Source organism: Danio rerio, chromosome 16, assembly GCF_052040795.2.
Source record: "Danio rerio strain M-AB ecotype USA chromosome 16, GRCz13ab, whole genome shotgun sequence".
NCBI lineage: Eukaryota > Metazoa > Chordata > Actinopteri > Cypriniformes > Danionidae > Danio > Danio rerio.
In genome coordinates this window covers 41,754,277-41,780,523 of record NC_141036.1, presented here as the reverse complement: position 1 = coordinate 41,780,523, position 26,247 = coordinate 41,754,277, and the positions used below count along the sequence as shown (strand labels likewise).

At 37.8% G+C, this 26,247-nt stretch overlaps 2 protein-coding genes across 11 annotated transcripts in view; one reads left to right on the top strand and one right to left on the bottom strand.

Moving 5' to 3' along the window:
* Positions 1–513: 513 nt before the first annotated feature.
* Positions 514–26,247, top strand: part of LOC141378258 (serine/threonine-protein kinase pim-2) — an 82,032-nt gene continuing 56,298 nt past the window's right edge. The window contains exons 1-4 of one of the 5 annotated variants that reach the window (XR_015511752.1): positions 514–873; positions 3,179–3,225; positions 10,920–11,000; positions 21,532–21,668. The gene's annotated coding sequence lies outside the window, so the exon portion shown is untranslated. Of the gene's footprint in view, positions 874–3,178; positions 3,226–10,919; positions 11,001–21,531; positions 21,669–26,247 lie in introns of those variants that run through there. The other 4 variants (XR_015511751.1, XR_015511749.1, XR_015511748.1 and 1 more) reach the window with 4 other exon arrangements.
* On the bottom strand, positions 13,188–25,367 carry LOC141378251 (uncharacterized). 6 transcript variants are annotated; one of them, XR_015511728.1, is made up of 12 exons: positions 25,266–25,367; positions 23,240–23,395; positions 22,732–22,875; positions 22,466–22,591; positions 21,825–21,968; positions 21,571–21,696; positions 20,627–21,007; positions 20,386–20,534; positions 20,211–20,261; positions 18,292–18,679; positions 17,385–17,549; positions 13,188–15,580 (listed from the first exon to the last, which is right to left on the bottom strand). XR_015511728.1 is itself a non-coding variant. In XM_087287422.1 (12 exons), the coding sequence occupies exons 1-12, from the start codon at positions 25,321–25,323 to the stop codon at positions 15,483–15,485; spliced, it is 1,932 nt and encodes a 643-aa protein (XP_087143548.1). In that variant the 5' UTR covers positions 25,324–25,367; the 3' UTR covers positions 13,188–15,482. The 6 variants fall into 6 exon arrangements, 1 of the variants encoding a protein (XP_087143548.1); XR_015511724.1 differs by having other exon boundaries at positions 20,386–20,480; positions 20,646–21,007; XR_015511725.1 differs by having other exon boundaries at positions 20,386–20,480; positions 20,682–21,007.

Here is a 26,247-nt window from a genome sequence, read left to right as displayed (position 1 = left end):
ACTCGAGTCCAGTTTTGATTGGACTCGGACATAACCTGGCCAGTCAGAGTCGTCAGAAAAGAATCGCCGTTTCAGAAAAGAAGCCGATGGGCAGATTTTGATTAAAGATCCACAAAACAAACTTTTCAGTGGATTCATTTGCACAGATTAACTTGTTTATTTTAAGACTAGCCATATGCTAGCAACATAAACATTGAACATTTTGATTTAATGCAGACTTTAAACGAAATATTCACCCAGATATGATAATTCTGTCGTCATTTACTCAATCTTCACTTGCTTCAAAACATGTTTGAGTTTCTTTTTTCTGTTAAACACATTTAGGCTAAACATTGCTAGACAGACTGCTAGACAATGACTTCCATAGTATTTTTTCCTGCCGATTTCTAGCATTATTCAGAATACATATTTTTGTTTAACAGAGGTAATAAATGTTCAGTAAATAAATGGTGACAAAAGTTTTCTCTTGCTAGGAACTATCCCTTTAAGTGTCGTGCGCGCGGGACTTTTATTGTGAAGGCGCAGCGCTGCTGTGTTTCCGTGTTTAGTCAGCGTCGATCATCTGACGGCTTTAGTTCCTTTAAACGGAGTTTTGCAGTATTTTTTGGGAGTATTTAATCTGTTGAAGGGAGAGTTTAGGGTCCAGACATAAATTCAACAGTGTTCTGCTGTTTAAAGCGTACAATTCTTCACATTATGGGGCAGTTTCTTGTGTTTTGGTCGACCTTCCTGCTGATGTGCGTCGCGTTCAGTTTTTCTGAATCAGAATCAACAACAACACAACAACCTACAACTGCTCCACCTGTGCGCAAACGTACATTTTCATCTGCATCTGCTTCCTTTATTTTCATCCCATATTTCTATTCCATTGAGGTAAAGTTGGTGTTATAGCCGCAAATTCGTTCATTGCCAACTTGTGACTCGCTCCCTATGTTGTTTACCATGATACGTTACTTTGAATATTCGGTCAAAATCACATACAAGTAACTTATGACTTGAAAACAACATTAGCTCTGTTTATTTGACTGTGAACAATGTTGTACTTTGATAGTCATTGACTGATAATAGGATTTCTCTATTTAGAATTAGCAAAGAATACTTTTCTGAAATTAAATTAAGGAGAAAATCTGAATGTGTTAATATAAAACTAACAATCTGCAGTCTAAAAGTGCTCGTAATGCACATACATATTAATAAATAGAGTATTATACATGTTTCTATTATTGTTCTTATTGTATGTGTATTTCTGTTATAACTTACATAATGTAAATATGTTCTTAATGTTAATGTTCTAATTTAACTTTTACATATTAAAATATATCTAACATTTAAAGTCAAATTTGAGGGGCAGTAGTGTTTAGTCTTCAATATAAAATGCAAAAACTGTGTGTCTGTCTGTGTGTGTTTAAGTAATGTCACAGAAATATAAGCTCCATATTTTGGGAATTTTGGAAATTAAATTGTTTTGAAGGCCCTTGTTTTGTATTTTTAATTATATATTTCATTCTATCGTATATTTCTTTATCATATTTTCATTTTAAACTCATATAATCATATACAGTACGCCCCATTTGAAAATTAATATTTTTCAGGGAGTAAAGGTCATATTTTTATTGATATAAAGTTGGTTTTATATTCACACATTTCACGATTTACACGATTTCATATCCAGTATTTAAAATATAGCGCAGTAAACAATATCTAGACTGTCTCACAAATTGTCACTGAATGAATGTGCCAATAAAAGACTATTTCACCTCAATTTCTTACTGTATGTTTGTATTTCTTTAATATATTTTTTAGTTTTTTAAATATATCTAACTTTTAAAGTTGTCATATATTTGAATGCCAGTATTGTTAGTCTTCACTATAAAAACACTAAAATTATGTGTGTGTTGAAATAATATCACAGAAATATAAGTTGCATATTTTGGGAACTTTGAAAATTTGTTTTTTTGAAGGCCAATTTTTAGTATTTGGGGTAAAGTTGGTTTTTATATTTGCACATTCAGACATTTATTCTTCTTAATAAGATTACAGAAAAGTAATGTTTGCAAATTGTAAGTAGTGAAATCATATTAGCAGCCAATGACTATTAAAATACAGTGCTAATGTTGCTTTCAAGTCATACATACATGTGATTTCAGATCCAATATTCAGTATAGCGCAGTCAACAATATTTGGACCGTCTCACAAGTTATCACTGAAAGAATGTGAGAATATAAAAGCAATGCCCTCAATATATTTACTCGGTTATTTTAATGAACACCCCAGTTTGAAAATGAATATTTTTATCCATTTCTCAGTGAATATAGGTCTTATATTTTTGTGCATTTGAACAAAACCGATTTATTATTTATTAAAATATTTTTGTAGTCATCAAACATCTTTAGAAATGTTTACATCTTTAGTTTTTTTGTCAGATTAGCTCTAGTTTTAGCTTCATTACTGTCTGATCTAATGTATGTGCACACAAATAATATTATAAAGCATTCATTTTCTTTTTGGCCCAGTCTCTTCATTAATCAGGGGTCGCCAGAGTGGAATGAATCACCAACTTATCCAGCATATGTTTTATGCAGCGCATACCGTTCACTGAATGCGTGTTTGTGTCTCTTTCTTAATGTTTTATGTATTGTGAGCATCAGGGTTATTAAAGTAAACTGAAACCATTTTGTTACTTGAAATAAATTAAACATTAACTGAAAAGTGTATATCAATATATAAACCTTTAACTTGCTTTATTGCCAAGGAATTTTAATTTAGTTTAACTTGATGCATTAACAAAATTAAAATAAGAAGCATAAAAACTATGTAGACATATAAAAATAATACTATAAATTCGAAACAAATAAACTTGACTAAACTAAAATAACACAGAAATCCAAAATTAAAAGCCATTTACCAAAATAAATAACATTGAAGTGTTTTAGCATTTATGTGAAGATCTTATAAACATTAAAATACTTTGGAGTAGTTTAATAATGCAGAAGATTTAAAAATAAACACAGAAACAAAAACATTTGAATATAAATTTTCTTCCTGGCTTTAGTATTAAATACATTTGTTTTCAGAACATCAAAACATGTTTCTGAACACACAGATCTCTTTATTGTCAGAGTGTTTTTATTGTTTGTGTTTTGTCTCTTCTCTTCATATACTTTATTTTTAACCCCAGCATGCAACACTCTGACTTCCTGTGAGACCTGCCTCGCCAACGTCTCGGTAAGAGTGCAAAAAACCACTCATTTACTGGTTATTAGCTGTTGTTGATGTTGACCAGTGTTTGTGTTTCTGTGCAGTGTTTGTGTGTGTGTCTGTGTGTCTGTGTGTGTGTTTCTCTGCTGTGAGTGTGTGTGTGTTTGTGTGTTTTTTACTCTGCTGTGAGTGTGTGTGTGTGTGTGTGTGTGTGTGTTTGTTTCTGTGATTGTGTGTATTATTATTATTGTTTAGTGTGTCTTTCTCCGCAGTTTCTGTGTGTGTATCATTGTTGATGATAATCAGTGTGTGTGTGTGTGTGTGTGTTTCTCTGCAGTATATGTGTGTATTATTATTATTGTTGATGATGATCAGTGTGTGTGTGTGTGTGTGTGTGTGTGAGTGAGAGAGAGAGTGTGTTTGTGTGTGTTTCTCTGCTGTATATGTGTGTATTATTATTATTGTTGATGATGATGATCAGTGTGTGTGTGTGTGTGTGTGTGTGTGTGAGAGAGAGTGTGTTTGTGTGTGTGTGTGTGTGTGTATTTCTCTGCTGTATATGTGTGTATTATTATTATTGTTGATGATGATCAGTGTGTGTGTGTGTGTGTGTTTCTCTGCAGTATATGTGTGTATTATTGTTGATGATGATCAGTGTGTGTGTGTGTGTGTGTGTGTGTGTGTGTTTCTCTGCAGTATATGTGTGTATTATTATTATTGTTGATGATGATCTCTGTGTGTGTGTGTGTGTGTGTGTGTGTGTTTGTGTGTGTGTGTTTCTCTGCAGTATATGTGTGTATTATTATTATTGTTGATGATGATCAGTGTGTTAGTGTGTATAGGGAGTTGATGAATTAAATTGGCTGTAGTGTGTGTGTGTGTGTGTGTGTGTGTGTGTGTGTGTTTGTGTGTGTGAGAATGAGTATGTATGGGCGTTTACCAATGATGGGTTGCAGCTGGAAGAGCATCCGCTGCGTAAAACATTTGCTGGAATAGTTGGCAGTTCATTCCGCAGTGGGGATCCCTGATTAATTAATGCACTAAGCCGAAAAGAAAATGAATGAATGAATGAACATCTCCCGTCTCCTTTTGTGACAGCTTACAGGCTTTCAGCTTTGAGTAGTGTTGTCATAATCAGGGTAAACCATGGTACATTTTCTGATGGTTAGTAATATCTTTTTAAATATCATTATCATTAAAAGCATAATTGCTTACCATGACTTTTTTAAAACTCACAGTAAATCCTGTAACATCGCGATTCGCTAATTGTGAAAGGCTGCACTGTAAATGCATATTTTTATATAGACGGTTACTGTAATATACTGTATATTCATATATACAGTGCAGTTAAAGGGACAGTTCACCAAAACTCAAAATTCCGTCATCATATACTCAATTTCTTTCTTCTGTTAAAAACAAATAAGATATTTTGAAGAATGTTGGAAACCTGTAACCGTTGCTTAACTCTAAAAAATCATCTGTGTAAATATTATTATTTTTTTCTGAAGAAAATGCATCTTTATTTACAATGCACAGTTATGTTACGTAAAGTGGGATGCACTTTGTCTTCCTTTTTTTAAAGAATACTTTGTAATTGAATAAATACATATACAGTTGCAATCAGAATTATTAACCCCCCTGAATTATAAGTCCCCTGGTTTATTTTTCCCAAGTTTCAAAATTCGGAGAGCAAATATTTATCAACATTTCTAATCATAATAATTGTAATAACTCATCTCTAATAACTGATCTATTTTCTCTTTGTCATGATGACAGTAAATAATATTAGACTAGATATTCTTCAAGACTCTTCTATACAGCTTAAAGTGACATTTAAAGGCTTCTCTAGGGTAATTAGGGTTAACTAGGCAGGTTAGGGTAATTAGGCAAGTTATTGTATAACGAGGGTTTGTTCTGTAGACTATCGAAAACAAATATAGCTTAAAGGGGCTAATAATATGGACCTTAAAATGTTTTTTTAAAAATTAAAAACTGCTTTTATTCTCGCCGAAATAAAACAAATAAGACTTTCTCCAGAAGAACAAATATTATCAGATATACGGTGAAAATTTCCTTGCTCTGTTAAACATTATTTGGGAAATATTTAAAAAAATGAAAAAAATCAAATAATAATTGTAATTATTAATATTAAAAGTTGAATAATTCTGATCACAACTGTATATATATTTTAGAGTTGTTATATGATGTTTCATCATGTCTATCTGCTAAACCACACATGCACGCAATGATAATTTCCCATCTGTCATGCTGCATTACATATACGTATGCGTATAGTTTCCATATAAAAACAAGCAATTATAACTATGGATTTTTAGCTTATTTGATGACATCATTGCTCTGTTTTACATGCATGACCTTCTGATAGTTGCACTGATTTTACTGATCTTAAATTTGTTTATTAATGTTTGAATAATCTTGAGGCGTCACGGTGGCGCAGTAAGTAGTGCTGTCGCCTCACAGCAAGAAGGTCGCTGGTTCGAGCCTCGGCTGGGTCAGTTGGCATTTCTGTGTGGAGTTTGCATGTTCTCCCCGTGTTGCCGTGGGTTCCCTCCGGGTGTTCCGGTTTCCAGGTACAGGTGAATTAGGAAAGCTAAAATTGCAATAGTATCTGGATGCAGCCTTTATGATGCGAGCTGAGATTGAATCACTCAGTGATGCAACGTCAGACACAATGCACTCAAATGGAACTAGTGATGTCACTGTGAGGGGTAGGGTAAAGGGTGAGGTTAGGTGAGCCAATTAAAAGCATTGGATGCAGCTCAGATTGCACTGCACCAGGTCTGCATCCAGACCCCTCTCTAAAATTGTCCTTATACAAGTGTGAATGAGAGTGTATGTGTGTTCCCCAGAGATGGGTTGCAGCTGGAAGGGAATCCGCTGCGTAAAACATATGCTAGATAAGTTGGCGGTTCATTCCGCTGTGGCAACCCCTGATTAATAAAGGCGCTAAGCCAAAAAGAAAATGAATGAATGAATAATCATGTAGTATTGCTGTTTTCTGAGCTGATAAAATGATTAAGCATTCTTCACTGTGAAGGGAAAAAATTCTGAAATTTGCACGTCTACAATGAGAAAATAATGTAAATGTTTTATTAGAGTTACAAACAAAACAGCAGTGCCTAAATTAAAGTTTAAAGTTCAAATTAAAGTCTTCCTGGAGGTTTCCACACACTTATTCACACAAAACAGGATCTTTTTTGATTGTTTGTTTGATTGATTGTTTTCTTTTCAATTATCAGTATTTTTTCTTGCTACTGTACCTCATAATGTTTTCTTTCAAGGTTTCCACAGAATTATGCACAAAAAACAAGGAAGTCTATATTGGGTTGATAGATGTTTTTCAATAAAGGATCTAAAGATATATTTGACACTTTTAACATGTTTTCTAATGCATCTAATTTTTTGTTTAAATTTAGATTTTTGTTAACATAATTTTACATGGGCAGCACAATCGCTTGACTGCAAGAAGGTCGCTGGTTCAAGCCCCTGCTGGGTCAGTTGGCATTTCTGAGTGGAGTTAGCATGTTCTCTCTGTGTTGGCGTGGGTTTCCTCTGGTTCCTCTAGTTTCCCCCACAAGTCCAAAAAAACATACGGAATAGGTGAATTGGGTAGGCTAAATTGTTTATTATAAGCTAATATTTATTATATTAATAATGTATCATTATATAAAATATCATATTATATGGGCATCACAGTGGCACAGTGGGTAGCACAATCGCCTCAGAACAAGAAGGTCGCTGGTTCGAGCCTCGTTTGGGTCAGTGGGGATTTCTGTGTGGACTTTGCATGTTCTCCCCTCGTTGCCGTGGGTTTCCTCCAGGTACTCTATAGGTGAATTGAGTTAGTTAAATTGTCCGTAGTGTGTGTGTGTGTGTGTGTGTGTGTGTGTGTGTGTGAATAAGTGTGTAAATAAGTGTTTCCAAGTGATGGGTTGAAGCTGGAAGGGCATCCGCTGTGTAAAACATATGCTGAATAAGTTGACGGTTCATTCCGCTGTGGCGACCCCGGATTATTAAAGGGACTAAGCCGAAAAGAAAATGAATGAATGAATGAATGAATTAATGATTTTACATTTAAATTTCCTCAGTACAGAACTGAAGCCACGGCCTCTGCATTGCAAGCCCAGTAATCTATTGTTGATCATAAAAACTGAGCACTTTAATGTATTTTTGTATTATTCAGCTCAGCATCTTAAGTTAAATGCAAAGTTCAGCATGTGCTCAGGGAACGTCTGACTCACGCTCACATTTTAACCCATTTCCTCTCCAAACGCTTCCTCATCCTCAAGTTTTTTGCTCGTCTGAACATCCACACTGTCCTTCTGTTCAGACAAATAAACACAACAGTGCAAAAAAATCCACATGACATGATAGGAAACACTGCAGAGCTGTCTTTTTTTATGCAAAATATAAATTACAAAGCAAAATAATATTAAAAAACACCAGAATTATTTAATTAAATATGCTGCTTTCTATTCTGACTGGAAGAAAATGAATTGACTGCCTCATTTCTCCATTGAAAATCACTTAGAATGAGCTTAATATTCTAATTGTTATTTCTGTGCAACCTAAACATAACTTACATAACCTGAACAGAACCAATATATGAAAGCCTGAACATACTCTTAACATAACCAAATACATAAACTAGACATAACCTTAAACATAACCAATAGATAACCTAGGGTTACCACTTTTGATAGAAAAAAAAAAAAGGGACGCATACTGCTTGGGGGCTAGATCGCTTGGGGGCCTAGACCAGGGGTTTTCAAACTTTTTCAGCTGAGGGCCCCTTTGTGTAGGGCGAATTCTTTCGGGGACCCCCAAAAAATAAATATCACGCCACCCCTTCAAATTAACAACTGTACTTAATTTTCTAAAATTGTATTATTCAATACATTTATATTATTATATATTATTCAATAAATGTATATTATTCACTATCTGGATTAATTTTTGTAAGATGTCAGTTGAGTTGACATGGTTTCAGTGCTTCAGTCTATTGATCAAATCTTCATGCGCAGTGTTCATTGTGGTCTGCTCTCACTGGATTCCATCAAGCCATATTTTGTGTACGAGTCGTCACTTTACAGTTTTTTATGCCATTTTTATGCTTTTTTTCTGCCTATGCACAGCTAGACTCTTCTGTATTTACCCTTACAGCTGAGAGTCTAAATGTATCTAAAGATTTAAAGCTTTGAAGGTGTAAAGAGTTTTGTCATTCATCAGCCTGTTAACAGTTAACTGTACTGTTGTAACCAGCAATACTACAATGGAGGCTGTAGTGGTTCAGTGTGTTTTGTTTATTTTTATTCCTTTTATTTGTGCACATCATAATTTACTCAGGTCGACAATCCTGACTTACACTGATAAAAAATAATTTCCTAAATGCAATCTAGAATTGGGTATTCAAGTTCAAAGAGCCACAAGTTTTACTTTGCTTAATTTTAGAAGCTTTGCTGACTTTAAAATGTTCATACCAGTTTGTTCTATTAATAATAATACTGAACATTACATTTAAATTACTCAAATGAATATGGGAAAAAGTGGAACAGCTTGAAAAAAATGCATTTATATTCAGAGTATTAAAATTTGATCAGATATGTTGAGCTCCATTAAATACAGAGATCACTAATACATTTTAATATTTAATAATTAATTAGCCCTATAACATAACACAAACAGATACATTATAATTTTTATAGGCTATAGTGGTTTTATTCAGGGTGTATACAATTTAGTTTTTTTTTAATCATCCAGTTATGAACCAATGTGAGTAAGAGGTTCACTGCAGAGCTCATCCAGCTGTCATTAGTGTAACAGGAGTGAAACTCTTAGAACTCGCTGATGTGATGACAGCTCCATTCATTGTTATTGCAGCACTTTTTGCTTTACAATTTTAATATGTTTGTTTGCCATGCTGCAAAGAGGACCGTCTGATATTTGTACAATGCAAAGTGTAAAGCCTGTGGCACTGTGGACGAGGTGCAATGTTGTGCCGTGTCTTTAAAATGATATTTGTTCCCCATGAGTGAAGCCTGCGCAGAGAGGCGCTTGCTCCGCAGCACCCAGCTGATCGATTACTTAGGAACGCAAGCCATAAACAGGGTAGTGCTTTCAGCCTCCGATAATGTTCTTATTGATCATGTATTTTAACTGAAATATTGTCAGTAAATAGACCTGAGCATTCATTTAGTTGTTTAGCGTAAAAGAGGTAAGCGTAAGTGAAAGGTAAACGCTGTCAGGTGCAGCAGACAAGCGCCAAAAATAACAGGAAGTGCCCGGCCAGAAGCGCTTATTCAATAAAAGTCCCCGTGCGCAGAGGCGGGCCGCTGTGCTTTTTTTCCTGTTTCACGAAAGTGTCAACTGCATTTAAATGACATAAGCATAAAGCTTAATTTTTGCAGTACTTTTGAGCTCAAATTATTATAAAAAAATATATTAACCTTCAGGATGATGCGGGACACAAAATTCAACCATGTGGGCCCATTGATTACCCCTTATCTAAAATTTTTGCGGCCCCCCTAGCGCCATCTGGTGGCCCCCCAGGGGACCGCGGCCCCCAGTTTGAAGACCCCTGGCCTAGACCACAGTGATCACAGGCCCAATAGCATGTCAGTGGTGGTAAATCACAATTTAAAATATGTTTTCAGGAAAGTATGAACACTTGAACATTAAAAAAGCTGTCTTTTATTGAAATCTGTGTAAACAGACGCAGTCAGTCTTTCTCTTTTACAGCTCTGCAGCACTGATATAGCTGATGTTATGCTTAATAGTGATAACTAGCGATAACTCAGCTGCTGTAACTGTATGCCAATGCAAAACCCGGCACGTTTAAGGTTTGTTTTCTTGCAGAGTGATATCCGATATAAAGTGGGTCCCAGATTGTAAAAGAAGCACTGCATTAAATGACATTTTCCCGCCATTTATGAGCGTTTATTTTACCCCAGTATATACAATGGAGCTTCTGCGCTAGCCAGCCGATTCTGACGGGCGCGTGCGAGTAAACGACTTTTTATCTCGTTTTACGCTTGAGCAACTAATGAATGCCAACGTTTATTTAACTGAATGTATTTTAATTACATTACAACATTGATGCTGTAAAAAAAAAACTTAAAAAATGGACCCGGAAGCCGCTCCGCGTGACGTCACACTTAACAAGCGGATAAGAGTGTAGTAGAAAAGCGTCAGTAAAGATTTGAATACTGGAAAACTATTTAAACAACATTTTCCACGTTATATTTTATCAGGAACAACAATGTGAACTTTATTAAAGATGTGTTTGGCCATTAATTTCTGAATGAAAAATTATCCCGCTGCCGAGGATGACGTGAGAAGATGATTGACAGGTCTCGTAACTAGGCAACATAACGGTCCGTTAAAGAGGAATAACGGTAGTTTGTCCTAAAGCTTGCGTTACACACTCAAAAGTACGGTTTCTTTAAGTAAGTTCATACTGTTGGATGTCGTATAATAACGTTTGGTTTTACCTTATCTGGGACGTGTTTTTCTCTCACTTCTTGACCGGAATAATCACGATGATCCTCGGTGACGGTAGCTGTTCAGAGCCGAGTACTCGCGAGAGTCTCAACGGCGGCCAATAACGGAATATTGGATAAATCTAGCGAACAAAGCAGTGATTTGATACTCCAAGAGGACATTTCTGCGATTATTGACACACTTCTCTTGTCTACTGACAGTGAAATGTCTGCTTACTCAAAGATGCACATCTTCCTTCCACCTTTGGAACTTCCGGTCACCAATCTCCATCTCGACAACAGGTAAGCACTTTTTAATTAACACAGGTTAAGAGCACAGAATCTATGGTTAAATATGTTATATTAGATTCTATGCTCTTTGGCAAATCGGTGATGATTTATGTCAAGAGGGAAGTTGTTACATCACTTGTTTCTAGAAACCCATATTAGAAATTGGTTATGTCACCACATACTTTTGAAGAGCCTCCATTTTACCCATCCATCTGAAAATGAGTATGTTCCTCCATTTCTCAGTGTATATTGGCTGTGTAATTAGGTGCATTTTAAGAAAATAGATTTATTAAACAGATATATGTTACAATAATATTTTAGTCACTGAACATTTAGACAATGAAAAGATAATACAATTAAATTCAAGCAAACTATTGCAAAAATATGCAAATATTCGCTTGATTTTTCCTCTTTTTAAAATTAGTATTAAATATTTTTATCCAAAGAAGAAAGACACATATTGTTGAATCTAAGGTATTATAGGCAAGTTAGAGAATATTTCATATATGTTGTAGTAAGTTACTTTAGTCAGGCCCGTAGCCAGCCTGGTGAAAGAGGTGGTTGCTTTTCCCAAAAAAGTGAACCTTTTTGCAGTTATTCGCCTCATTTTCTATTTATTTATTAGGCTTAAATACTGCATTTTGAGACATTTTCAGCACTGTTTATTGCTGGATTAGCTTGTCGGATGGTCGTTATACCACACTCTTTGATGTGTAAAAATATTTCCAAAAGATTTAAATAACGAAATATAAATAAAAAAGAAAAGATTTTTAAAATACAAATTTATTACATTTTATGTCATTAGCAAAAAAAGATCTGTTAAAGTTTTAAATTATTGGCCTAATGTCATTTATTAGGCAAATATCCTGAGCAGCACATTCAACTTTCCTCAGTCAGAGTTTGAGAGGGGTCTGGATGCAGACCTGGTGCTGTGCAATCTGAGCTGCATCCAATGCTATTTAATGTGCTCACCTAACCCCACCCGTCACTGTGACGTCACTCACTCCATTTAGTGCACTCACTGTGTCTGACATTGCATCGCTGATTGATGCAATCTCAGCTTGCATCATAAAGGCTGCATCCAGATAACATTGCAGAATTTGGCCATTTGAATATTGAATAATTAAAACATCATTTATTTATTTTCTTTTCAGCTTAGTCCCTTTATTAACCTTCCAGGTGCAACCCATCACTGGGAAACACCCATCACACTAATACACTACGGCCAATTTAGCTTACCAAATTCACCTGTACCGCATGTGTTTGGACTTGTGGGGGAAACCAGAGCACTTGGAGGAAACCCACTCGAACACAGGGAGAACATGCAAACTCCACACAGAAACGCCATCTGACCCACCCGAGGCTCAAACCGGCGACCGTCTTGAGGCAAGACATGTGGTACAGCTGAATTGGGTAAGCTAAAATTGTCCATAGTGTACGAGTGTGAATGAGAGTATATGGGTGCTTTCCAGTGATGGGTTGCAGCTGGGAGGGCATCTGCCGCGTAAAACGGGCTTGATAAGTTGGGGGTTCATTCCACTGCGGCGACCCAGATCAACAAATCTCGAAAATAAAATAAATGAATGAATAAAGTAGAGCAGGGGTGTCCAAACTCGGCCCTGGAGGGCCAGTGTCCAGAAGAGTTTAGCTCCAACCCTATTCAGACACACCTGAACAGCTAATTAAGCTCTTACTAGATATACTAGAAACTTCCTGGCAAGTTTGTTGAAGCAAGTTGGAGATAAACTCTCCAGGACACCGGCCCTCCAGGACCGAGCTTTTGTAAAATATTGTACATTTGAAAATGCATGAATAACAACAATAGCCAAATTATTATAATTAACTTTAATATGGGCCACTTTTGCTGCTTCACACTTTTTTCTATCGTTCATTTTTTTTCTTTCTAGAATAAGGTCCAAGACTTCTAAAAGTTACTTGTGAAATGTTTTCTCTATTTAACAACAGTACAGGTCAGTGGTGAAAGATGACTTCACTTATGTCAGATTCCGCTTGGACTTAAAGCCTTTGATAGGTTAAACGTTACATGACGCATCAATATTGTTCTATAAAGGCTAAACTAAGTCTGCAGTCTGTAAAACAGATCTTCTCTGTGTTGTTTTGTGTTGTGTTCACACTTATTGTCAGATCAACACACAGATAAAGTAGTTCAGGCATGTTTTGAGAGCATTACAGTCCAAATCAAATCAAATCACTTTTATTGTCACATCATCAGCAGCAGTGTGCTATGATGAGTGGAAAGCTTAGGTGCTGGCTCCAGACTGTACAAAATACAGATAGTGCAAATAAAATGACAGTGCAAAACACAAACAGTGCAAATACAACAGCATACTAAATAAAACAAAAAACAAAAAAAAAAACAGCATAATGTGAAATTGACAGCGATATGTACAATAAACATGCCGTATCATACGGTGAAGGATTTGACTTGTGTTAATGCAAGGAGCCGGTGTGATGAACAAAGAGCAGGAGTCAGAGATACAGTTTATTGAAGACAATAGTTTACAGTTTGATCAGCAGAAAACAGCTTCAACACACTCCATGGGGTTCGCAGGCCGCTCTGCGTACAGTCTCAATTTCACAGAAATGATAGAAGAGCAGCACACATGTGGTCAGTGACCAAATCAGATCATCAGGAATTCATACTTCCATTGTTTTTTGACATGATGCTGTTTTCCGCTTCTGCTTTCCACATTGTGCACTTCCTCCTGCGAGTGTCGCAGTCAGAGCTGCATGCAAATGAGGGCCGGCTGAAGCCTCCCCATTGGCCCATTAGCTCTAGATTGACAGCTTCCTTCTCCAGCCAATCAGGCGAGGAGAAAAGCTGACGTCACTCTAATGATGGTCGATACGCACAGGCGAGGACAGAGAAGTGTATAATAATTACCAATCGCTCTTAAATAACAATCTGCAGTGATCACACAACAGTGACAGAGAAGAAGAAAGAGGAGAGACTAAAACTAAACATAAAGCAAAAAATAATTAACCCATAACCCAACCATAAACCAACCCTAACCAAAACCTAACCCAACCATAACCCTAACCCAACCATAACCCTAACAAACATCCTAACCATAACCTAACTCTAAAAACAAAAAATCAGGTGTTTAGAGGGAACTGGGAAAGAAAGAAAGAAAGAAAGAAAGAAAACAGAAAGAAAGAGGTGAGGTCTGTCCTCATTAGTAAAGATGATTACTCCTCTATGTTGAGTATGTCTAACCCTAAACCCTAACCCTGACTGATTATCCTTCAATAATGAACACGTTTAACTATCAAACCTTTAACTATCACTAACTTCCTCCAATATTTACTGATGTTTCATCAATGAGGACCAAAGATTTTCTCCAAACAAGCACAGGATTTCCAGCACATAATCTAAAGAACACGAGCAGAAATAAACTAAACATCATCAATAATAAGCTGATTAATATCAATAAACATCTATTAAAGTCATACTCTAAACTACACTTGTGTCCGTAACTAATCTCTAAATGTCCCAGTCTTCACTAAAGCGCTGTTATTTAGCAAACCCTGCTGTTCAAAATGTCTCCATTAAACCCCTTCAGCTACTGGTTTATGTTAAAGCTCATTTGCAGAAATCCAGCGCTCGCTTGGAGAACAAGTGAGAAGAAGAAGAAAGCAGAAAGGTGTGAGCAGCAGCACTAGAAATAATCCTCATCAGATCTGACAAATCCACAGCTGGGCTAAAATCTGTCTGTGGCAGGAGGCTCTTATATCTAGCGTATCGGCCCATATAATCCTGCCCCGTCAGCGCCATCTACACCACCCTAGCCTATCTCTGTTAAAGAGAAAACGCCTTCAAAACCGGCCCGCGACGCCCCTGTTATATGCGCTTATCTCACTTAAACCTGCCTAAAGTCCCGTTAGAGCTACGAGCACTGTCTAATCTAGGCTTCCTGTCTTTATAAAGTATTGACGCACTACAGTAATGATATGCAGACTTTATCTTTCACTATTACTCCTACAGCTAGAGAAATAAAGCACACCAGTATGCTAATAAATCCAGCAGTTTGATTGATTCATCTGTGACTATTTCCCTTAATATGACTATTTACTCTACAGTCGGTGCTAACCCAGTTCATATAAAACACGACGTCCTGTCTAAACGTCAATCAACCTGCTTTCCTTATTTCAACTATTAATGCTGTCCTGCCGCAGACACATTCTACCCCAGCTGAGGATTAGCGCTAACACTCAATCTCCGTCGTCGCCTGTGCGCATCGGCCGCCATTAGACTGACATCAGCTTCCTTCCTCACCTGATTGGCTGGAGGAGGAGCTGTCGGTCTAGAGCTGGTGGACCAATAGGGATGCTTCAACCGGCCCTCATTTACATGCAACTCAGACTACAACCCTCGCAGGAGGAAGTGCAGCATTTGGGAAGCAGAAGCGGAAAACAACAAATGACAAACATCAAACATGGAAGAATGAAACCGTTTCCTGCTGATGATGGCCTCTACGTCATGCTGAACCACTTGTGCTCCAAAATCTCCTCTAAAACAGGTCCAGTTTCAGGACGGAAACCGATCACCCACTTAAACAGATCCCGGCAATCTGTGGAAATATTAAAAAGAGATTATGTTAGTCATGGATGCTCTTGATGATGATACAGCACAGAGATTTATTCAGTGTTCTGGTGAAATTCTTGATTCTGATTGGCTGGAATGAAATCATTAAATCCAGTTTCAGTCAGTCATAATCAGTTCTAGATGAATGCGCCACACGCAAATATTAGCCTTAACCATAGCAACTCGGTAACCATCGCTGAAGCTTTCATTGGATGTGTGCTTTATCTGGAGCCAACGGGGATCAACCAAGTCGCAAATACGGTCAGAAATGGATGAGGTAGCTAACACATGTTACTATGAGCTATAATATCAAATACATGACAGAGTCAGAGATTCAGTCAAATCTGCTGCAATAGTACTTTAACTTGTCTTAAGCCCCTTTCACACAGTAATACCAGTAAATATCCAGAAAATTACTGGAACGACTTTGCCGGTAAATAAAAAAGAAAAACACTGTTGACAAAGGCAAAGATGTTCTGGAATTTTTCCCATAAAGAATATTCACACATCAATTCCAAAATACCGGTAAATTCTGACATCATTCACCGGAAATAAGCTCTAAACGGCAGCGCTTGTGTTTGTACACAGAGAAGCGGTCGGGCTTTTGTTGATGGCTTCACATTTATTTAAAGCTTTAGCATTCATGCAGCTGCTTTGTCCCAGAGACATCCAAAGCAGAAGCACGAACAGCAGCTTCGTGTTTACACATTTGACGACATTACAAATTCTGTGGATGGACGAGTATTGTGAACAACTTTGATGAAAACATATAGAGGAACACTTTTGTATGTTGAGATGTACATAATATGTGTGCTGGCGCTCACCAGCTGCTTTACATGCACACATCACGCAACTTAAGCGGAGCTTGAAGGTAAACAAACAGCGGCTAATATAAGCATTTTATCAATAATTATTTACACAGTTCAGGGCTTGACAATAAGGACTGCCCAATGGCCTGCAATGGCCTGGAGCCAGCCTGCGATACGCTCGGGCCAGTGAACAGAATGGTTACTGGCCGATCAAGCCAGTGCTGCCTTGTCATAAAAGTTTGGCTGTGACCGTCTGTCAAGTGCATGCAAGTACAATCTTAGGGTGCTTTCACACATAAACGTTTGTTACGGAATCTGTCTCGTTTCCCTCGTTTGTGCGGTTTGTTTGGCATAAGTGAATCCAGCAATCGCACTCGGAACCGCGCCTAATCAATCGGTCCAAGATTGCCTGAATGAGGTGTTCTCTGTTCGATTGAGTGGATCGATTGTAGTGAGAAAACAAAGCGATCCAACAAGCTAACGAACCACGCTATATCACAGTGTCTTATGATTGTGTAATAGCCATACATTCGGTTTAACGAAGAATGATGAGCAGGATGAGATGTCATTCCTACCGGCAAATGTGCGTTTCATGTCTAATATGAAAGTAAAAACATGCTGAAATATTACCGAGAGCAGTTTATCCAGTAGGAAAAGTTACCATCTGATAAATTTTCCATATTTTAATCTTATAATATGTTCTATTAGGCCTGTTGTTTTGTTCATTTCCGCATTGACAGCTCGAAAGAAAGATCAACACTGATCTACCTCATGATCTGATGCAGTCTCGGTTCATCTGTTATCTCTCTCTATAATTTAAGCCTATAATGCAGAATTCTAGTCAACGTTTCTTTAATATATTGATTAATTTAATAGATGGATAGATTTTTTTTGGCAATAAAACTAATTCTGATGTCACTCGATATTAAAGTGAGAGCATTCACTGAGAGCTTCTGTCACTGTGTAGTGTTGTTTTCTCACCTGCTGACAAACTGGGGTGACATCGTGGACGTCCATATCTGGAGAAACAGCGATATCCATTGACCATATGTGACAGCACTCGTACAACATCACTGACATACGAATGGATAGCACAAAAAAGATATGTGAAGTGTTCCCCCTCCTTTTTACGGTATCTCGTTACTCCTGCAAAAGAGAGATTTTCATGTTAGTAATTCACAATATGTTTGCCCTCCTGACATCAGCATACATGCACAGGAGGTTACAGATGAAGGGTCAGTTCACCCAAAAATGTCATTCTCTTATTAATAACTCAGCCTCATGTCGTCCTAAACCCCTGAGACTTTCATTCAGCTTCTGAACACAAATGAAGATGTTTTAGAAGAAACACGAGAGCTCTCTGACCATATATGCCTTCAGTGGTTCAACTGGAAATCATGACTTTATTGAACAGTTTCTTGTCCTCAGTGTCAGTATATTGCGCGCACTCAGAAGAGCTCTGTGCGGTGGCGTACACCGCTGATGACCTCCTCTAATTTGAAGAAAGCACAGGCGCATCCGAGATGATACATCAGCAGTGCAACTGAGAGCAACATGCGTGAAAGCCTCAGAGCTGTCCTGAACGTGCGCAATATACTGACACTGAGGGTGAGAACCTGTTCACTAAAGTCTTTATTTAAAAGTATTCTCAGAGTCTGATAATGCTCTGATTGATCCACTGAAGGCATACGGTCTGTTTTGAGGATGCTTTGGGTCCTTTTATAGACCCTTGCTGTCTATGGAGCTCTCAGATTTCATCTAAAATATCTTCATTTGTGTTCAGGGCTCTCAGGGGTTCAGGACGACATGAGAGTTATTCATTACTAAAACTATCTTCATTTTTGTGTGAACTTTCCCTTTAATAAGCAGCACTAAAAAGCCAACTCACCCAGATAGGGGGATCTCCAGTAGGTTTTTGGAATAAAAAAACTGTAGCCAAAATCAATCAGCTTGAGCTGCAGGGTCTTTGGATTGACCAGGATGTTTTCTAGATGTATGTCATCATGGTGTATGCCATGTTCAAGGCAGCGCTGTGCAGCAATAATGAGCTGCATGATCAGCTGCCGGGCAACACTCTCGCTCAAGCGGCCATTGTTCTTCCTGATGAACTTCCCCAAGGTTATGTACGAGGACGCGTACTCCATGACCAGGTAGTGTTTCCTTCCCTCCACGGCGTACTCGTACAGCTCTATGACGTGCGGGCAGAGCGGAGGTTCCTTGAGAAACATCATATGACGTGCTTCTGGGATCACATATATAGTAGATGTATTTGTCCACTAGAGAAAAAACAAGTCAGGAAAAGGTTAGATGTGAATGTCTTATATATAAATGACATTGTTATGTGTCTATAGCTGTGTTTCCATCCAAAGATGCAGATTAAATGTGCAAAACTGGCAGATCATATAAAAGAATAAAGCAGCGTTTCCATCAATGAGTCCAAGAGAACTAAATCATCACTGAATTATAAACTGGCGGCAAATATCAGTCAGAGAAATGAGTTTCGCCTCAGAAGACCAAGACTAAACACAATGAGCGCGGTGAATGCGGTGGCTTTTAGAGACAGATGCTCAAGACAGTTCTGGAGGGAATAATAATAGAAGAAGAAGAATACTGAAGCACTGTGATGACAGACTGACGGAGGACTGAGGCTTGAGATGGGTACCAGAACTCTGTACTTTATGGGTATCGGTGCTAAATTATAAAAGACCGAAGTATAGGAAAAACTCTGACGTTAACGGTTCTGCTTTCGGTTCTGGAGAATTATTGCTGAATAAACATTACTAACATTAGAATAATTAACTGACCAACCTTTTCTAATTTGCGAAATTAGTCTGCACAGTAGGAAATCTGACATTAGGAATGCTCATGTTTCTGCCCAATAGTACAACGGCGAGTGCGTCAAGTATAAAAGCCTTCGCAGTTCTCGGCTGAGCACGCCCGTTCAGTAGAGGCTCGCGCTGAGCGCACACACACAGCTCACAATACAGACTCAGGCGCACACACAGCTCGTAAGCTTGCGGAGTGGCGGAGAGAACCTAATGGGTTGTGTTTCCTGAGTGGACAGCGACAATGCCCATCGCAACAAACACAACAAGTTGTTTACTTGTATGAGCAGAAACGCAAGCTTAGTGAAAGCATCGTTCAACGGAATCCTAAATGTGCATGAAACAGGTGGATGGAAACAGAGCTATGTTCACATATGAACTCAAACTCAACACTACATGTGCCCCTGGACCACTACACCAGTCTTTTGTCATGCGGTTTTATTTTTAGGAAAACTCTCAATTCTGACTTTAATTAAAGATTTAGTTTCAGTATATGTTTGTGCATTTCTTATCGATGTGGTATTATTATCATATGTAGTTTACATGGAAATATGCGGGACTTAGTTGAAGTTATTCACTTTAAAGCTGATTTTCTCAATACTCAGATGTTTTTCACCTTCCAGATGGTCAAACAGCCGCATCTCTCATCAAATATTGTTCTAACAAAGCAAACATTATTGACAAGCTTCTTTATTGATCTTTCAGACGATCCACAAATATCAGTTTCAGACATTATGACTGGTGTTGTGCTCCACAGTTCATCTACTAAAGCTGATAACCCCCAATATTAGAAATGTCCAGAAACTCTTTAATATTCAGTCAAAACAGGATTTCTGGAAATGACTAAACACGTCCAGTTTCAGTCTTTTCCATAAAGCGTGTTGTTTACACGTGTACCTTTCAATACACAACATGAAAACATGACTAAACTTGGAGTTCATCACTTCTCTTCAGATATTTTCAGTAGAGTATGCAAACTTACCATCGGGTACCGCGTTCCCAGAAGCTTTTTAGTCACAATTTTTATGGCAACCTGCAAAAAAAGCATAAAGTCAAAACTTATTCAACCAGAGAGATGTCTGATCACACACACACACACACACACACACACACACACACACACACACACACACACACAAAGGAAAATTGAATGTTACCTTCTGGCCGTCAGATTTCCGTGTAGCCAGATAGACAGTGCCATGGTATCCCTCTCCCAGCTTCTTCCCAAGCACATATCTGTCAAGTAAAGATCCTGGAGAAAAACACATCACATTTATGACATTTGCTCACTCCTGTTACTCTTCTGCTCAATCTAATCATGAGAAAATTCTGTAAAACTCTGAAAAATAAAACAAAACCCTGCAGATTAGACAGAAAACATTACGGCAGAAGACGAACCTGAGCTGCTGTCTTCAGCTGAGCTGCTGTCTTCAGCTGAGCTGCTGTCTTTAGCTGAGCTGCTGTCTTTAGCTGAGCTGCTGTCTTCAGCTGAGCTGCTGTCTTTAGCTGAGCTGCTGTCTTTAGCTGAGCTGCTGTCTTTAGCTGAGCTGCTGTCTTTAGCTGAGCTGCTGTCTTTAGCTGAGCTGCTGTCTTTAGCTGAGCTGCTGTCTTTAGCTGAGCTGCTGTCTTTAGCTGAACTTCTGTCTTTAGCTGAACTTCTGTCTTCTGCTGCAGTTTTGCTGCTGCCGCCATGTTGGATCTGGGCTGTTTTCACTCGTTTTGCAGCAACTGTGTCCTGATCCAGACATCCAGCCTTCCTCTTCAGTGCTCTTGGAGCTTCTGTGGATTCCAGTCAACAATGCATTATTAATGATCAGTTCTTTCATTAATTGGCATTTATTGTATTTGGGGATCTGTTTAAATGGCAGCAGTGCTACTACTTTCCAGATGTTTTGTCATGAAGCTCTACTGAGAAATACTTTGCACAATACTGCATCATTCACAGGTTTAAAGGCACATTATGTGAGACTTTTATTATCAAAATCTCCAAAATCCACTAGAGGAGTGATTCATGAATGATCTCGCAGTGCATTATGGGACAGTGTAGTGTCCACTGGATGCACACTTCAGAATCTCTCCAGTAGTAGTAGGTCATCCGGGTACTTCTCACATGCTGTTTGTCAAATACTGTGAGGTCAGACATACTACTCGGCTCACATACTGTCTTAATGTACTATTTAGTATGGAAGCGTGTGATTTTAGACACAGCCAGTGTGTGTGTTCATGTTAATGACGTCACACATCCTCTATTTCTGCTCTGTTTGTTTAGCGAGGTTTTAATATGTTTGTGTTTTATTTGACAGCACAGAGCAGCAACTGTAGAAGAGTGACGGGACACTGACCTGAGCGGCTGTTCTCATCGCTGGACGTCTCTGCTGCTTTGATGCGTTTCCGCAGAGCGTATGGTTTGACTCCATCAGAATCACTCTGCAAATCATCATCCGCTTTCCTCTTCACTCCTCTTCCTCCTGATGTGGATTACAGTCAATAATGAATTATTAATAATCGATTATTTCAATATTGCCATTTATTTTACTCTGGGATTCAACAAATGGCAGCAGTGCTCCAGTTTTCCAGTCATTAAGAGTGGACTGACCTGAGCTGGACGCCTCTGTGTCGGCGTCTACACTTGTTTTCTCCAGCTCAGCAACTCTGATGCGTTTCCGGTGGGCAGATGGTTTACCTCCACCAGAAACACTCTGAAAAGCATCATCTGCTTTCCGCTTCACTCCTCTTCCTCCTAATGTGGATGACAACACAATGAACAATACACTCCTAATCTTAAGAATCATTTATTTTTTATGCCAGTAATGAAGCTTTTTCACGTTTGTTTTCAACTCTGAAAACTGGACTGACACAGTTTCAATTTACTACAACTTCTATGTTAAGCTGCTTTGACACAATCTACATTGTAGAAAATAGTTTGGACTGTGGGGGAACCCATGCCAACATGGGGAGAACATGCAAACTCCACACAGAAACACCAACTGACCCAGCCGAGGTTCAAACCAGCGACCTTCTATCTGTGAGGAGAACATGCTACCCACAGCACCACCGTGTCGCCCTATTTGAATGATTTTTTGGCACAAATAAAAGTGGATAATTTTCACACATACCGTGTATTTCTGCCATTGCTTTAGCAGCTAACTGATTAAAATACTTTGCAGCTTGCCTCTGTATTATGAATTTTAAGTGATGAAACTGTAGAAAATTGTGATTCTGTAACGGGAGACTGACCTGAGCTGCTGTTCTCATCGCTGGACGTCTCAGCAGCTCTGATGCGTTTCCGCAGTGCATAAGGTTTACCTTCACCTAAAACACTGTGAAAATCATCATCCGCTTTCCTCTTCACTCCTCTTCCTCCTGATGTGGATTACAGTCAATAATGAATTATTAATAATCGATTATTTCATTAATTGGCATTTATTTTACTCTGGGATTTAACGAATGGCAGCAGTGCTCCAGTTTTCCAGTATTTCTCCAGTCATAAAGAGTGGACTGACCTGAGCTGGACGCCTCTGTGTCGGCGTCCACTCTTGTGTTCTCCAGCTCAGCAACTTTGATGCGTTTGCGCAGTGCATAAGGTTTACCTTCACCTAAAACACTGTGAAAATCATCATCCGCTTTCCGCTTCACTCCTCTTCCTCCTAATGTGGATGACAACACAATGAACAATACACTCTTCAGAATATAAAGATTGAGAAAATCCCCTTTAAAGTGCCCGAATTAAGTTCAAATCAACATCTGAGTTCTGACATGTTTACAGTAGAAAGTGTTCAACTTGATGGAGCATGATCATAATATAATATTGTATTGATTTTGGCCATAATAGATAAATCAATCACTTTGATCCAGACACTGTATTGTTGCCTAGTGGCCAAAATCTCCGCATGCTCACTGGATTTAGCAGCTAACTGAGTGAAACACTTTGCACCCTGCTTCATGTTTCAGAATCTTCAGTGGTGATAAATGTATGGTGCTGAAGCTGTACAAGTTTTGATGGAGACACACCTGAGCTGGTTTTCTCTTGATAGCTGCTCATCTCTGTGTCTCTTGTGTTCTCCAGCTCTGCAACTCTGATGCGTTTCCGCAGAGCGTATGGTTTGCCTTCACCTAAAATACTGTGAAAATCATCCTCCGCTTTCCTCTTCACTCCTCTTCCTCCTACTGTGGATTAAAACACAACGAACAATAAACTCTAAATCTCAATCTTGATTTTTATTGTCAATATTTCATTAAAAAATCCTAACATTGAGAAAAAATCCCCTTTTAAATAGTCAAATGAAGTTCTTAGCGGTGCAGATTATAAATATCAAACACTCAGATTTACAGCAGCAAGTTTGTAAATAATTTCATGCTTCTGTCATATTTCAGGCCCGTAGCCAGAGTGTGGGGGGAGGGGATAGTACAGAATTTGTCCTATACATAACCTCATTTGTCCTATTTTGGCTCCTACACCATCATAAATTGTGAAAATAACCTGTTGAAAAAAGCCGAATCATCTGTTGACGTCACATCAGTGTGACTTCAGCTAATCAGTATGCAAACTAATATTTTTCATGAGTCAAACATCCTCATCCAGCAAGACAACATACAATATGACAAAAGTGAAGTCATCTTTCACTACAAGTAGCCCAACGTTTATTCTGAATCTTGGACCTTATTCTTGAAGAAGAAAAAAAACACTATGAAGGTTTTGAAGCCAAAAGCGGCCCATGTTCAAGGTAATATTAATACTAATTGGGCTATTTTTGTTATCCATAAACCTTCAAAAAGTGAAGCTCTGCATTATTAATATTATTATGTTTTAGAAGGATGAATTCTGACTGAGGAAAGTTCAATGTGCTTGCCAGTTTATTTTCTCATTAAATGACAAAAGACCACAATTTTTTTCATTTAAAACTTTAACTCTTTTTTTTAAATTATATATGATATCCTCTTAAGGGCCAAGATGATTTTTACATGCATTTTTTTATTTCTATTTGCTATTTGGGCTTATTGGAACCTAAGTAGAATAAAAATCTAAGTATCATCTTTTGATATGATGTACTTTTAGAGAAACATGGTGTCCATATATGTGGACTCGTGGTCTGAATTTACATAAAACCCTTTCCTGAATGTTTTTGAATGCATATATAACATAGCAACATGACTACCAGAGGGTAAAAACAAATTTTTCCCCCATTTCTGAAAGTTCAGAATAGGGTTTGGGACATTTCATATGCTGAAAACAGTTGCAGGATGACAATGTATGCCTGTAAGAAAATATAAAACATTCAAAGTATTTTAAATAGCCACTTAAGAGCTTAAATGTGCCGTCCACATATGTGGACACTCCAGCCCCAGGAGGTTATAATAATTTGTATTTTTAAAATAAGTTTTTTTTCATATTTCTTAATTCTTTATATTTAGCAAACAGTTTTTTTTTGGTATCTTAAAGTGCTATTATGATGACCATCCATCAAGCTAATCCAGCTAAAAGCAGTGCTTAAAATGTCACTAAAATGCAGTATTATAATATCATTATTAAGAGAAACATAAGGCGAATAAATACAAAAAGGTCCACATTTTTTTTTAGAAAAAGAAGCCCTATTTCCCCCCAGGCTGGCTACACGCCTGTATATCATTATATATTCGTTAGGAAGAGTTTGACTCTGACTCAAGTAAGAGTTAGTAGGTTATCTGCATTTTACTCTGGTGTTTATTGTATTAAATAGACTGATGTTGTTCACTAAAACACTGAATCTGCATTTATATTCACTATGCTCTGAAAACACCTCTGTGTACCGTCAGGTTATCGAGTTATGATCGCCATATTTCGGCTAAACAGCAGCGCCGGGATAACAGACACCTGAACGTACACACAAATGGGTTAAAGCTACTGTCAGACGGGCTTACGGCAGTGTATGATTGTATTTATTAATCCAAAATAAGTACACAAGTTATTTTACAGTGTAAAAGTAGAGTTTTAGTATCAAAAATTGACATATAAAACAGGCAAATACGAAACACATGTGTTCTTAGTGTCTGGACTTACCCGTCAAAGTCTTACAACTTTCCATTTCCGCTAGAATCTCGAAAGGTCTTGTAGACATCTTCTGAAATCGCTCAACTGTTTTGCTCGATGTGTTTATCGACCGAGACTCGGAACAACTTTTACAATCAACCTTCATTTCTTGTTCCAGCAGATTACTGAAGCTGAGTTTGCGCGCGCCTGCAGACCCTCTACAACCGTTAGAACGCGTTCTGCTGTTGCCAAGCAACGAGTCGTCTTTCGCGAGGGTCTGTGACCTTTACCCTATAAAGCAGCGCGTATTATCTTTAATACACAAGTTTATAAGATCTGTATATTATAAACCTGAGCATTCGTTTGATTGAAAGCCTGCTGTATATACTTTGATACGTGTATTTTGCCCTCTTGTGGATTTTAATGACACTGCAGGCAGTGGAAGAGCTTTTTTGACCTTTCCAAAATGTCCGCGCTCATTGAGTTGCTCGCATGCATTTTGGCTGGAAACTGTTCGCTAAATTCAAGATGTTATAGTAAGAATACAACTGTAAATGTTACTAATTGTATTAAATAAAGGTTTTCTTGATTGAAACTAAGCATAATTACTTAATAATTCATTCTTTATGTTACAAATAAATTATGTTGAAAATGCAGATTTGACCCAACAGGTGTAAAAGGTGCATTATTCAATCCCGAACAGTCATGTCAGATTCGTGTAATGTCATCTATACAATCCATACCTACTACAATGCAAACACAGAACATTTGAATGATTAAATGAATCTAATTAGTGACATTAAATGGCATCTTAAAATAGATTATGGGTATTTTTACAATAATTCCTAACCGGTGAACTATCAACAATGTCTGTGTATTTTTAGGTGTCAAAAACAAAAGAGGGGGGAAAAATAGAAAAAAAGTGTCGTTAAAATGTCATAAACATAATAATAGTCGGCAATTAAAGTGCCATAGCGCAGTTAAGGGAAGATGAGGAGGAGGAATGGACCCC